We start from the raw sequence: 15,574 nt of genomic DNA on the forward strand, positions 1-15,574 counted from the left end.
GTTCTCGCGGGGAGGAGGGGGGAGTGCCGATTCGAGCGGGGGGGGGAGCAATGCCGGTTCTCAGATTGGGTGCTCGCAAATCGAGTCAACACTCGGTTTGCGAGACAAATTTTGTGAGAATGTTTTGCTCGTCTTGCAAAACACTCGCAAACCGGGTTACTCGCAAACCGAGGTTTGACTGTACATGTTCTGTCATTTTGTTCTTTAGAATAGTCTCTACCATTTTGCCCAGGACTTGTCATCAGACTTGCTGGTCAGTAATTTCCCAAATCACCTCTGGAACCCTTTTTAAAAAATTGCTATCGCGTTATGTGCTGCCTCCTGGCTACTGATATATATGCCTAATATATATCATCGTTTGTTGATAACGATGCATGTTCAAAGGCCTAGTATTGGCTTACAAACTCTGCCATGACATGGCACTGTCCTATATGGCCTCCAAACATCCACCCTATACCCTGAATTGACCCTCAGGATGCAACCTCCACCTTGGGAACACCCAAAAAAGAGCTTACATTACCTACTGGGTTCATAGACAAAATCGCAGAAGACAAAAGCGCGTGCCGACAACTGAGTGCAAGATGGAGGCGCATGCCGAAGAAAATGACAGTTTTTAGGGGCTTCGACGGGGTTTTTTGTTGGGGAGCCCCCCCACTTTACTTAATACAGATCGCAGCAGTGTTGTGGGTGGTTTGGGGGGTTGTAACCCCCCTCATTATACTGTAAACAACTTTTTCCCTGTTTTTAGGGAAAAAGTGAAGTTTTCAGTAAAATGTGGGGGGTTACAACCCCCAAACCCCCCACAACGCCCCCACAACACGGCGCAATCTGTATAAAGTAAAGTGGGGGGGGTTCCCCCTCCCCCCGTCGGAGCCCCTAAAAACAGTTATTTTCTTCTGCGCGCACCTCTGCACTGCGCTCAGTTGTTGGCGCGCGCCTTTGTCTTCCGCGATTTTGACCTGACACCTACCTACTGCCCCTCGAACAAACTGCTTACCCACATAAGATTATTAAAAGGTGTACTGAACTTCAGGAAGACAATAAAATCTCACCTCTCCCCCTGACACTCTATAAGAATTGTATGAAGTGGCTTTGAAGAGCTAAGTGTTTTTTCTTCTTTTCATTGAACATGTATGTAACGTTCAATTTTTATCTATGTTTTTATGTAAACCGTGTAGATATTATACGGTATATACATTTTTTAACTATATAGAATCCAGGGGTAAATGTACTTTGGTTACAAGACACTTCAATATGATCACTTTTTTTTTTTGTTTGTTTTAAAAGGCACATTTTGCATAGAACATTTCACGAAATGTTCACTGAGTCTTTTGTAAGATATGTGCATTTTAGGCATATATAGTAGAAACTTTCCATGAACACATCCCATAAAAGAGTGGCATTGCTCAGGAGTTTAATTGTGTAATCAGTGATACTTAAAAAATATAAGAGCCACATTTTGCAAAAGAAGAGAAATCAAGTTCTAAATGTTCAAATGTTGGCTAATTGAGGTGTTTTTTAAACCTAGAGAAAGAGGTACAAGTGACCTTGAAACCCCAGGTCCAAATGACAAGATAGCTTATACATGCTTGAATCAAAGGAGATGCAAATGCTAGTGGGAATATTTTTAGAAATATGTGTATTTTTCTTGTAAAATGAGAATTCACATTTGTTTTAAAAGTCTGCCCATACCACACCCAGATTATGACCTCTGGAAATCTGTGGTTCTTGTACACACATGACCATTTATACATGTGAACTAGCTTATTTAAACACGTAAATGCCACCTAGTTCTTCTAAAATGGTCACCAAAGAGAATAGTGATTTGTGTACTTTATGCAACAGTAGCTAATATCAAGAAACCATCCATGCCAGAGGTTTAATACTTTTAAAGCTGGCTTTGATTTATCAGCCTGTTATGCTGTTCTTAATGGAATATTTTCAATGCACATCCTTAGAAATTGGCCCTGCCTCTGTGATGGTGGGGAACCTGGTCTCTGGGAAACGGATCGCACAGGCTAGTGGACGAGATCTGGGCCAAATTGAGGACAATGATCAGGCTAGGAAGGTAAGCATAAAAGTTCTTTAACAATGTTATACAGTAATGATCAGAATGGAAACGATTCTCAAAGGCAGCAGGTTGTGTGATGCAGCAAATTTTTCCTTATCGATATTACACATGCATTAAAAATAGTTTGAACCTTTTCCATGTTTGAATTGTAGACTCATAAGTTTGACAGAGAAAGTATTTTATTGTACAAACATTTTGACTCTGTCTGCTTTTGGTCACTGCCATGAATCTGTACAACTTAATACGCTGGTGCATCATCTTTTTCCTCACTCTGTTACAGTTAGGCTTTGCCTTCTATTATGGGAAATTCAGGTTTGGTTGGCTAGATATGTGTGTGATGTCTGGACAGTGAGGGAAGTTGTCTCCTACTGGTGTGGTAGATTTTTTTTAAAAAGTGTTCTTTTTGCCAGAAGAGAGATGGCGAACAGAAACCATAGAAGAAAATATGGGAAGGGAGGAAGCAAAAAAATCTTCTGCCTTGGATATAATCTTCATGATGTAAATCTTGATGAAGAAGAAGAGTACAAAATATGAGCTACAGTAGCATATTAGAAACCACATTGCCAAGATTTATGCATTCAGAATGTTTTGTAAGCCTTTGCAAGAGGTGTTTTGGATCTTAGATGTTCTAAAGTCAACTTGTTTCTTTTTTGAAGTCACAGAGTACTTGAGATTGGAAGCCTCTTGGGTTTGAAGGTAGGAATGAGAGGTTAAGTCTGGCTCCTGATCAGTGAAGTCTGGTGAGAAGTGGGTTGATTTGAGTTGAAAACTTGGTGTGTGTATGTTTTATATTGTAATCTTTGCAGAATAAGCGTACCTAGATATTATCTGATACAATGTGTGAGGTAGATGTGGAATTTTGACTTGATTTGTCTTGTCTAAAATATCTTCTCTGTTCTCCATGATTTGCAATTGTAGTTATACACTTTCCAATAAAATATTTAATAGCAAAAATACAAACAGTAAGAGCCAAAAGGTTTAATTTAAGCTTTGGTAGGATATGCCAACCAAAAGTCTTTCCTGTTCCCATGCTGATCTTATCCTTTTGTTCGTTGTGTGGTAAACCTCATTTGTCTCAACATCATATTTCATCCTCTATCCCAGAAGTCCACCAACCAGTTGTAGCAATGGTCACGAAGAGGGGGGATAAATCACAATGAGAGAACTAGGGCAGAATGCAGACCTCCAACTGCCACTAACAGATTCATTTAAACTAAAGCTTCTAGTTTTGACCTTTGTGTGTGTGTGTTTCATTTGCTATTTGGGTATTATGCTGTGTTTTGCTTTTTTTTAAAAGAATGATTTCTAAGGCAGAAAAACAGGTAACATTTGAAAAAAATAATAATTTAATTCCAACACAAGAAGTAGCTTTCTAATTCTAAAATTTCAGAGATGTAGCAAACAATTGGTAAATGGCTGAATATCTACAGAGCCAAAAAATGATGAGGGGGTGTACTATGCATAGGGAAAACTAAAACTATTTTGCCAAAATATGAAGTGTACCTTTAAATTGCTGTTATTAAGGTGGTGGAAAAAGAACAGCAGTTTAAAAGCAATATTTTCTGCCTGCTTCAGAAACAAAAATATGAGAGTTCCTAATGACCACAAAAGCCATCTGTGAAGTTTCATTGTTTAATTTAGTTTATTATTTTTTCTTGATTTCCTGTGGTGGGTTTCTTTCCCTGAAGGAAAAATGCATTACCAGAGTTTCAGGAGGAGAAGAGATAGTAGAATTTGGGTTATCTTGTGCTACCGTGTAAGTGGATGTGATCCATTGTGTTTTGCTCTTTCTGAAAGCAGAAGGTTGGCCTTTCTGCGTGTGTTTCAATAAATCGTGGACTATCCAGCTTCTCCATTGTGTGCAGTTTATTGTAGAGACTAGAGTGGCATCCTGTGGATATGTTCAAAAAGGAAATTTCAAAGCAGGATGACTTAAATGGAGCATGCGTACTTTTCTGGCCTTTTTTTTTATTTTGTATTTATAGATCGTGTGGGAGTGTAAGATGCTGACGTGGCTCTATTGATGACTCTATAATTTAGTTCTGTGCTCCTCAGCCAGTACTGGCTTTTATTGTTTTGACATTGTAGGTGGAGAGTCAAACAAATATGTGAAAAGAAGTCGTCCTCCTCCTCCTCCCCCCCCCCCCCCCAGAAAGATTTGCGGTCAGGCTATACCACCGATACAGAATATGTTGGCTAACAATAAATGATTTATAACTATTACACTAGTATATGTTTGACATATACTAGTGTACACAAAATGGGTCAGAACTCAACCTTGGCTACTTTTCATGCACACATCTCTTTTAAACATTCAGAAATCAGTTTCCTTAAAATATACTTTAGACCTGAAATAATGCAGAATTGCTGATAACATGATAAAAGGTTAGGATTCCCCCCTTCCTTTTTTGTTACATATACTGTAGATCTGAAATAACATGGATTTACTTGGACCTCCAGCAACAGTTAGAATCTGTGAAATATAACTGTGAATCTTTTTAATTGTAGAGCTCATGCTTAAATTAATAAGATGATTTACTTTTGATAACTTTTTTTGGATTTTATTTGGGTAACTGAAGTACAAAACTCGAGATACATGTGTAATCAGTAGCCAGAGTTGATATTGGAATAGTTGACTCTACTTTTACTGAATTTCAAACTTGTTCTAATTCAACCCCTTTGTTTGTCGGATTGATGGGCTGGACAGATGTCAGCTGGGCAGTGAACCCCCAAAGGCATGTCTACTAGTGCTGCCCGATTCAGGAAAAAAAAATTTGATTCAATTCGATTCAGCCTATTGAATTGGTTTTTCGATTCGATTCGAATTTCCTGCCCAATTGGGTGTTTTTTTCAAACATTCTGGTGGGTTTATTTTATAGCCTCTTCACCCCCTTTGCCTTCTCCTAACCACACTGGCGCTGTGGTGTAAACAAAATAAACAAACCAAAAAGACTTTTCCTCTCTCTGTTAAATCCTAGCTCACGTTTGGGTTTAACACCAGCTCTGGCATCTTTCTTTTTTTTTGTCTCCATCCACAGATCCACCTTTTCTTACCTACCCTTTCATCCAGCATCTCTCCCTCCTTCCCCACCACCCCAGGGTCCACCATATCTCCTTTTCTTTTCCCAACTACCCTCCTATCCAGTATCTCTATCCCCCCTCCACACCATCCCTTGTGTCCAACTTCTCTCCCCTTCTGTTCCTTCCCTCACTAAATCCCATTGTCCATCATCTCTCTCCCTCTCCTCTATTTTTAGACCCATTATTTCTTCCCCTCAAAGTCTGGTATATGCACGTCTCTTTGAAACCCCCCTTCCCTTCCCTCCCTCCTTCCGTGTACTTCTACACCAGGGCTCCCTCCCCTGAAGATCTGTCCCCCCCCAAAGGCCTTCACCCCACCCCTGAAGGCCTGTACCCCCCACCCCTGAAGGCCTATCCCCCCCTTGAAGGCCTGTCCCTCCCTTAAAGACTTGTCCCCCCTGAAGGCCTGCCTGTCCCCCCTGAAGGCCTATGCCACCATCCCTGGCTTGTCCCCCCTTTGAAGGCCTGTCCCCTCTAAAGTCCTGTCCCCCCCCTTGAAGGCTTGCCTGTCCCCACCCCTTAAAGCCTTGTCACCCTTGAAGGCCTGTCTGTCCCCCCTTAAAGGCCTGCCCCCCTTGAAGGCTTGTCCCCCCCTTAAAGGATTGTCACCTCCTGAAGGCCTGCCTGTCCCCCCTGAAGGCCTATGCCACCATCCCTGGCCTGTCCCCCCCCTTAAAGGCCTGTCTCCCCCCCTTGAAGGCCTGTCTCCCCCTTGAAGGCTTGTCCCCCCCCTTAAAGGCCTGCCTGTCCCCCCTGAAGGCCTATGCCACCATCCCTGGCCTGTCCCCCCCTTAAAGGCCTGTCCCACCCTCTTGAAGGCTTTCACCCTCCCTTGAATGCCTGCACCCCCCCAAGGCCTGTCCCCCTGAAGGCCTGTCCCACCCTGAAGAATGCGCAACCCCCCCCCCCCCAGGAAGGCCTCCGTGTTCCCCCTGGCCTACCCGCACCGTTTACCTTATAGCTGAAGTCTGCAGAGCAGATCGCGGTACTAGCGTCTTTGAAAACTGCTTTGAGCTGTTTCCTCTGCTGCGGTCCCACCCCTCCTCTGACATCAGAGGCAGGATCGCAGCGGAGGAAACAGCCTCAAAGTAGTTTACAAAGATGCTAGTACTGCAATTTGCTCTGCAGGCTTCACCTATAAGGTAAACGGTGCAGGGAGGCCGGGGGGAACTGGACAACAGGGGGGAAGCCGACAGCAGCACTTCCCGACTAACCATCCCTCCTCGCCCTCTAAAGTAGGTGCGGTAATGGCCGGCCAGCAAGAGCAGCGCTGCCGCTCCTGTTTTAGGGGGCGATGGGGGAGGGTCCGAATCAGGAAGCCGATTTTTCGGTGTTTTAAATCGATTGAATCAATTCACCCGAAGTGAATCGGTGAACCGGGCAGCACTAATGTCTACTGCTTCCTCTTTATTGGTGATTAGATACAATGATGTCAAAGAAGTTTGCAATGAAAGGGGCTTAAAAAGATTTTGTACGCGTATGGAGGGGGAGTGTTGCAGCTCGTTAGTTTTGAAAGTGTTATCATGTTTGAATTTTGTTTTATTGTTTTGCTGTATTTTAGTTTCTCTTCTTGTCAGAAGTTTTACAGTGGCGAGCTCAGACGACGCCGGATCATGTCCTGTACACACTACTGAACTGCAGGGTAAGCAGTTTCGAACCTTCACTAATGTCCACTTACCAGGGGGTGCTAAAAAGTTCTCAGCCCAACCAACTTCCTAAATTTTGAGCATTATTTTGCTGCTTTAGCTAAAAAGAGTTGTTTTATTTTGTAAAGTGCCAGTTTGCAGAATTGTAAAGCTATGTTTTGACATTGCATCAAAATGCCCATCATACGCCACAGTGAAGAAGTGGTGTGCAAACTTTCAGCGTGGAGATTTCGAGACTGAAGATGCAGCAAGGTCTGGGAGGCCTCAAACGGTGTCAACTCCTGAAATTGTTGACCATGTCCATGACCTGATTTTGGCAGATCAGCGAATATCAGCTAAAACAATATTTGAGAAGTTTCAACTGAAGTGTTCCTAGTTTTATTGTATCTATGTATTATCTTTTATTATTATTGTACACCACCTAGAAGTCCGATTAGGCAGTATAAGAAATTTTAAATAAACTTGAAACTTGCTGAGACACTACAGATATCTAGGAAACATGTTGGATGTATAATCCACAAGCAGCTGGGTATGCAGAAGTTGCCAGCCAAGTGGGTGCCCAAATGTTTGAATGCTGATGAGAAACAATGTTGAGTAGACACTTCCAAGTTGATTATGCAGCATTTTCAGTGATCTGGTGCCAACCTTTTGGAACAGCTAGTTACTGTTGAAACATGGTTACACCACTATGATCCCGAGACAAAACAGTCCAATCAATGACGGCACTCAGGTTCTCCAATGCCAAGGAAATTCAAGACCCCAAAATTTACAGGAAAGGTCATGGCCATAGTGTTTTGGAATCAGGAAGGCATTTGACTGGCTACCTTCCAAGGGGCCAAACAGTTAATGCAGAATGCTACTGTAACTTGTGCCAATTAAAGGATGCATTGAATGAAAAAAGGAGAGAGAAAGGGGTTCTCTTTTTGCAAGACAATGCACCTGCTCACAAGGCTGGCAAAATGATGGATGTTTTGACGCAGTTGGGGTTTCAGTGCATAGATCATCCACCCTGCTCACCAGATCTTGCTCCATCTGACTATTTTCTGTTTCCAGATCTTAAAATGAGTATGAAAAGGTGACAGTGTTGGAGTGATTCAGAGGTGACTGCCACAGCAGAGCAGTATTTCAGTGACCAGACGTCAGAGAGTATTTTTTGGAAGGGTTACAGAAATTTCAGACACAATATGCCAAATGTATTGAACTTGGGGGTGAATATGTGGAATAACTTGCAAGTTTCATGGCTCTACATCAGGGGTAGGGAACTCCGGTCCTCGAGAGCCATATTCCAGTCGGGTTTTCAGGATTTCCCCAATGAATATGCATTGAAAGCAGTGCATGCAATTAGATCTCATGCATATTCATTGGGAAATCCTGAAAACCTGACTGGAATACGGCTCTCGAGGACCGGAGTTCCCTACCCCTGCTCTACATCATTCCCTTCTTAGTTGGATTGAGAACTTTTCAGAACCCCCTCATACCTTATAGGAAAATACATGTTAGCTAATGTCACTGGGTAATGTTTTGTTAATATTTAAGTCTTTTGAACATTGTTGTGTCTCTGGGCTAGAGAATGACACAGGGAAAAAAATTTGTCTCCATCACTGCTCCGTCCCCACGACCACCATCCCTGTCACCGCCCCGTCCCTGGGGCCACTGTCTCCGCCCCGTCCCCACGACTACTGTCCTCATAGCATCCATATAAGCCTCAATACTTCAATATTTAGCTTATTCCTTCCTCATAAATCAAAGTTCTGGCTGCTGAACTAGAGAAAGAGATGTTCAGCTGGCAGGGCTTTGTTTATAAATTTTTATCAACACAACTAATATACTACTTTATCCTAAAGCAAAAAAAGAAAATAAATAGAAATTTTTTTTTTTACCTTTGTTGTCTGATTTCTGCTTTTCTCATCTTCTCATTCAATTCCTTCCATCCACAGTCTGTCTTCTCTCTGCGTCTTCCATTTACTCTGTTGCTGTGCCTCTCCCTTCACCCCCCCCCAATTGGTCTGGCACCCATCTTCTTCCCTCCACTCCCCCATAATCTGGCATCTCTGTCTTCTTCCCTTCCAGCGTCTTCTCCCCACTCTCTGTTCCCCATTTCCATTCAGCATCTTCTCCCCACTCTCTGTTCCCCATTTCCCTTCAGCGTCTTCTCCCCATTCTCTGTTCTCCATTTCCCTTTAGCATCTTCTCCCCACTCTGTCTTCCACTTTTCCCTTCAACGTCTGTTCCTCTCCCCCCCCTTTAAGCGTCTGTTCCATTCCTTTCCACCACCACCCTTCCCTCTCGCCACCCCCTTCAGCATCTGTTCCTTTCTGCCGCCCTTCAGCACCCCTCGCGTGGTCCGACCATCTCCCTCCCTCCCTCCCTCTTACCTTCGTGGTGCGTTACAATGTAATTTGTGCAAGCCGCCGGAGCCCATGAGCTCAGTCCCCGTCCCATCCCCACAAACCATCTCGCTTCTGTGTTCCTATTTTCCCCATTTCTAATATCTCCCCTATGTATCTGGCATTGCCCCCCCCCCCCCGTGTCCATATACCATCCCCATGTATGTCCCCTTTATGTCTCTGTCCCTATGCCCCCATGCACATAATTTCCCCTCTGTTACCTTCTTGTGTCCAGATTTCCCCTCTCTTCCTCTTCCACACCAATATGTCTCTTCTCTGCAACCCCATCTAGCTTCTTTCCTTCTTTCTCCCCCCCCTACTTCCAGCATCTGGCTCACCTGCCTGTCCTCCCCTTTCTTTCCTGCTGTGGGTTTCTTTCTCTCCCTTTTCATCCCCTTGGCCCAGCATCACTTTCCCTTTCACTCCCTCCATCCTAGTGTGAGCCAGGAACATGCGCAATCACGGACCGCGCGGTCAAGCAGCCCCCTCCCGCCCGATCACAGCGTTCTGCCATCTCCCTCCCTCCACCTCACCTTAGGATTCTTCTTCTCCCAGCCGCATGCTTGAGTTGTTGAATCTTCTCCTCTGACACTACTGGAAACAGGAATTTGCATCAGAGGAGAAGATTCAACAACTCAAGCAGCCGTGCACGCGGTTTATTGAAAGCGTGCGGCTGGGAGAAGAAGAATTAAAGTCGGCACCTAAAGTGAGGTGGAGGGAGGGAGATGGCAGGACGCAGGATGCGGCGATCGGGTAGGGATGCTGGACCGTGCAATCCTTGCGGAGACAAGACCATTCACCGCTCCATGGGGCAGTGAATGGCCTTATCCCCATCCCCGCAGCGGCCACTATTTTTTCTTTCCCTATTTCGGTGGGTTACCCGCGGGTAACAACCACTGTGTCATTCTCTACTCTTGACTATGTAGTAAATACTATATGGAGCAAATACTATATGGATGACACCTTTCTTTAGAGATGTTGATTGTCTTCCTTTTGCCTTTGGTGAGATCAGAATCTTCAACCTGCTTATATGCAAAAGGTGATACATTAAAAGAGTAAATTTCCAATAAGGCACACAAAGCAGAAAGAGTACATTGTATTTGATTACAACTAGTTGAATTAAAAGTGGGGGTGTACACTTATGTAGAGTGGAAAGATGACATAGTGTGCACATAAATGGCATATCCACTGCACTAGTGCATTTTTAGAATTTAATATATCATTTATTCATTAAAACTTACTGTACTGCCTTTCTAAAAGACAATCAAAGCGGTTTACAAAAAGAAATTAAAACAGCACTCAAAAGTAGGAAAGGATCTCCTTTAAAATGATAGTAAAGGTAACAAGTCATATCAAGAAATCCATTCAGGAACCATTTAAAATCATTTTGAATGCTGCAGGTTATCTACTTCCTGCCCAAGCCCCATTATCCAATAAAAGAGGACATGGGAATCGTGAATCTTCAAATGCAATTCGATAAAGGTGGGTTTTCAGAGCCAAATGGAAATTGGGATAAGAACTTTCAAGTTTCAATAAATGGGGTAGAAAATTCCAGAGGAAAGAAGAAAATGCTGTTATTAGTACATTCCCATTTTTCCTGTGACAGAAGAGGAAAAACAAGTCTGCAATCATTCAGTGAGCAAAAGCAATGAGTGAAAGTCTAGGGCAGAAGTAGGCAATTCGGTCCTCGAGAGCCGGAGCCAGGTCAGGTTTTCAGGATATCCACAATGAATATGTATGAGATGGATTTGCATGCACTGCCTCCTTGAGATGCAAATCTATCTCATGCATATTTATTGTGGATATCCTGAAAACCTGACCTGGCTCTGGCTCTCGAGGACCGGAATTGCGTACCCCTGGTCTAGGGGGCTGGTTAGAGCAGCATAATCAAGTTTACCACCATAAATAGCTTTAAGTGTTAACGAAGGATCTTAAATGTAATTCTGTGTGTAACTGTAAGCCAGTGAAATTGTTTTAGCAACCATGATTCTTTGAAGAGTTTGAAGTCTCCTCAAGTTGGATTTAGTTAAGCCAGCATAAATGACATTAAAGTAATCATATTGGAGAGTTCATGTAGGCATAGGACAGAGCATGTAAGGAGTTCATGTTAAGATAGTTTCTTAGGACTTTTAGCTGCTGTAGAGCATAGAATCCTGAATTCAGAACAGCAGAAATCTGGGGGTAAAGGTGAAAGAGAAGTGGCAAAGATCACCCTAGATATAGAGCAATCAAAAGAATGGGTACCAGAGTTGGTGATGAGAGGCCAAGATCCAGCAAGCGACCATTTTATCTTGATTCAGTACAAGACAGTGATCTTGGAGCCAGTTAGCAACATCGCACAGATAGTGTTGAAGTTGCAGGAGATCAGGAGTTACAGGATCAGTATAATGTATGAGTGGGATGATATCAGCGTAGTAATGGGATCTAATGCCATATGTTCATATCAGCAGAACAAGAGGACTTAAGAAAAAGTTGAAAAGAGGTAGAGAAAAAAAATTGAACCCTGAGGAACACCACAGTGAAGAGCATTTGAAGAAGATCTAGCTGAGGAAATAGAAACTTGAAAAGTACAGCCCTGCAAATAAGAAAAATAATTTAAGACTGATAATGCCAGTTCTAATAGAGGATAGTCAGTTTAGGAGAAAATGAATGACGAGATCAAATGCTGCAGAGATATCGAGAGAAACTAACAGAGAGACAAAACCAGCTTCAAGTTTACTATTGAGTTCACTGATTAACGAGGCTAAAATCGTTTCTGTCCAGCATGGAAACTGTAGTTGATCGAAAACAACATTCTCTAGGAGTTTTGAGAGAAAGAGGCCCATAATAATTCAGAATATCGGGGTCTATATACAACTTCTTAAGAGCAAAAGACACTTCTGCTTTGGGAGGGCCCACAAGTAGGGAAAAAAATGCCAGATCCACATGTGGTGGAAGGGTTGGAGAGAGAGAGACCTGACCTGCATGGAAGGCCTTCACTGAATTATGCTCAGTGCTGTACAAAATTCTGCCAGGAGTAAGCAGATTGCTTAATGGAATGTTAAATGAGGCCCATGAAGAACATAATGTTTGGGATGAGGTGAGATAGGGAATAGACTCGGAGGAGGGAGGGAAGGTAGATTGTAAAGCATCTACTTTCAAACAAAATATTATTTGAGGATTTCAGGTGAGGGATGAGAAACACTTTTGTCAGCATATGGGCAGTGATTGAGTAGATTAATTTGGAAAATGTGTGCTTTTTCCAACCAGCACCACTACCTATCCCCCTATGCCTTGTCAGGCAATTAAAAATACACTTAACACAGATTCAGCAAATCCACTTGTCATCTATTCTGTGTATATAGATCCCAACTTGGCCTTTGAGTTGAAGCCTTTTCAAAAGGGATGAAATCACACATCATTTGAAAGTTAGTACATTGAATTGTCATATTTATTTGGATTTGGCTCACATATTTTTCAGTAGTAAGTGAGGTGAGTTACATTCAGGTAGACAACATATTTCTGTGTGCTTGGAGGGCTTACAATCTTAAGTTTCTACCTAAAGCAGTGGAAGTTTAAATAACTTGCCCAAGATCACAAGTAGCCACAGTAGGATTTGAACTGGGCTTCCCTGGTTGTCAGTCTGCTGCTTCAACCACTAAGCTGCTTCTCCACTATATCTCAAATTATATATTTCCATATATCTGAAAGCATTTAAACCAGGTTAGATTTTTTTTATAGCAATGCATTTCTTTAACACAAAGGGAAATACTACTAGTATCAACTGGACCAAAACCGGTGACAGGCTCCGGAGTAATCTAAGGAAATACTTTTTTACAGAAAGGGTGGTAGATAATGTAAGGTTGGACCCCCCCCCCCCAAATATAAGGTTGGAGGGGTTATGGTTGAAGCGGCCTTACAATTTCAATACCCTCACAGAAGATTCACCAGGAAGTAAAATCACTCACAAAGACCACTAAAAGTGTTTGCATAAAGAATAGATATATTGTGCAGAGAAAGCAAGATTCATAAAAGTTACAATTAAGCATTACAATTAATGAGAGATATAAGTTTTACTATCAATCACTAAGTCTGTACTTTGTTTATTCCATTCAATCTGTAACATTTCTAATCATTGTAAACCGCATAGAACTTCAAGGTCCTGCGGTATATAAATTGTTATTATTATTATTACAATTACAGAGACTGCTTCTGTGCTCTTATGAATGAGAGAGAATAGATGCTGTAAGGACAGAGAGGTAGAGAGAAAAAGGGGGGTGGGGAGTGTGATGTTCCAAGCTTCAGGTTCCAGAGATAGAGCAAGAGAGGGGGGTGTTGCATAGAGGAGCCTTTTAGAGCTTGGAATCTTAGTCTAAATATAGAATCTATTGAACTTCAATAGAATCTATTGAAGTTAAGCATCGCCATCCTTAGTAAACTGTCTGAAAAAATGGTTAGTTTCACTGACCAGGAAGGTGAGTGAGGTGTGCTAGACTGGAGAAGAATAGACTGGAGTCAAATGTAATTTCCAGTATGCCTCTGACAATATCTGTGCACATGGACCCATTGTATATCTTAAGCTGTCCATCTTAAGCACCAGACATTAACACTTCTTCTTAACACCTCTTCGCTACAAGTTTCTTTGTTACCTTTTAAGCATGATTTAATTTAAGGCTGTCTGCAATGACATTCCCTAAGGTCAGACATGAATGATATGATCTCCCATAGGCCTTTGCTGACATTGGTTAGGCTAACCGAAAATGTTGATTGCTAGGCTGACAGATACATGGACAGTTTTCCCGAAGAGGTGGTGGAGACAAAGACTGTGTCTGAATTCAAGAAGGCATGGGATAGGCATGTGGGATCTCTTAGAGAGAGGAAGAGATAATGGTTACTGTGGATGGGCAGACTGGATGGGCCATTTAGCCTTTATCTGCCATCAAGTTCCTCTACCTTTGCTCTTCAGTTCTGCAGAGTGTATTATGGAACACAATATTCAACTTGCCATGTTCACTTATTTGTCATTTGGTAAGCCATGTTGAGATCAGTTGTTTTAAATGTTAAAGGATCACCTTTTGGTTCTACCTTATTCTTAGGCATGTTTCTCAAAAGAGAGAAAGTGCCTTTTGTTGAGTCAATCTATCCATCCACCATATGCATCTGTTTATACACAAACAAATGTGTAAGGATTAAAATGCAGTAGTTTGGAAGACTACTGAATGGTGAGAGGGCCAGGTTTTACCACCTGAAAATGAGTCCACCAACAAAGTTGTTGAAGAGTCCATCTACAAAGTGTGTTTAATCCATCATGATAGCAGCTACTTGAAGTCTATTGGAGGTTTGTGTTAAATCTATGGTGGTAGTGGTTGTGGCGGTGATGGCAGCTATTAAAGAACCAATGAAGGTTCCTGAATCTTTTTTGGCAAAGAGGGTCAAAACTGCAGAAGTGGCTCAAAAGGGAAGGGTAGAAATATTTAGAAGCTGATAAAGAAAAGGCTGAATTGCTTAACAAATATTTCTGTTCTGTGTTCATAGCTGAAGCACCAGGAGCAGGACTACAGAAGACAAACACAAATAGGGATGGAGTAGTGGTAGACCCTGATCGATTTTCAGAGGATTGTGTTCGTGAGGAGCTAGCTAAATTAAAGGTAGACAAAGCGATGGGGCCGGATGGTATACATCTGAGGGTGCTGAAGGAACTTGGAGAAGTTCTAGTGGCTCTGCTGACTGACCTTTTCAATACTTCTCTAGAGTTGGGAGTGGAGGAAGGAAGTAAGTCTGACTTCCGTGGTAAGCAAATTAATGGAAACACTTTTAAAACAGAGAATGGTGAGGTTTTTGGAATTTGGTGGATTGCAGGAACAATGGGAACATGGATTCAGCTAGGTTTTTTCAGACAAATCTGATCAATTTCTTTGACTGGGTGACCAGAGAATTGAATAGAGCAGTGGTCTCAAACTCACGGCCTGCCAGGTACTATTTTAAGGCCCTCGGTATGTTTATCATAATCACAAAAGTAAAATAAACAGTTTCTTGATCATATGTCTCTTTATCTATAAATTACAATATTATTATTAAGACAGCCCAAAGGAAAGATTTATAAACTATAAAGAGTTTTACCTCATTCAAAATTGTCATTTCTTTTAATAAGACATTAACTATTTTTTCTGAGGCCCTCCAAGTACTTACAAATCCAAAATGTGGCCCTGCAAATGGTTTGAGTTTGAGACCACTGGAATATAGGGAGTGCGCTAATGTGGTTTATTTAGATTTTAGCAAAGCCTTTGGCAGTGTTCCACACAGACGTCTAATTAATAAATAAACTGAGTGCCCTCGGGATGGGCCCCAAAGTGACGGGCTGGGTCAGAAATGGGTTGAGTGGAAGTCAACAGAGGTCAATGGAGTTCACT

General features: G+C 42.2%; 1 protein-coding gene across 4 annotated transcripts in view; it reads left to right on the plus strand.

The window, feature by feature from the left end:
- DIP2C (disco interacting protein 2 homolog C) overlaps positions 1–15,574 on the plus strand; it is an 800,316-nt gene that overhangs the window by 664,391 nt on the left and 120,351 nt on the right. For all 4 annotated transcript variants that reach the window (XR_004538170.1, XR_004538171.1, XM_033931568.1 and 1 more), the window contains exons 23-24: positions 1,959–2,068; positions 6,714–6,794. Coding sequence is in view for 2 of the 4 variants with exons in the window: in XM_033931568.1 (XP_033787459.1) it covers positions 1,959–2,068; positions 6,714–6,794 (191 nt within the window). In the remaining 2 variants the exon portion in view is untranslated. The remainder of the gene's footprint in view (positions 1–1,958; positions 2,069–6,713; positions 6,795–15,574) is intronic.

Source organism: Geotrypetes seraphini, chromosome 2, assembly GCF_902459505.1.
Source record: "Geotrypetes seraphini chromosome 2, aGeoSer1.1, whole genome shotgun sequence".
NCBI lineage: Eukaryota > Metazoa > Chordata > Amphibia > Gymnophiona > Dermophiidae > Geotrypetes > Geotrypetes seraphini.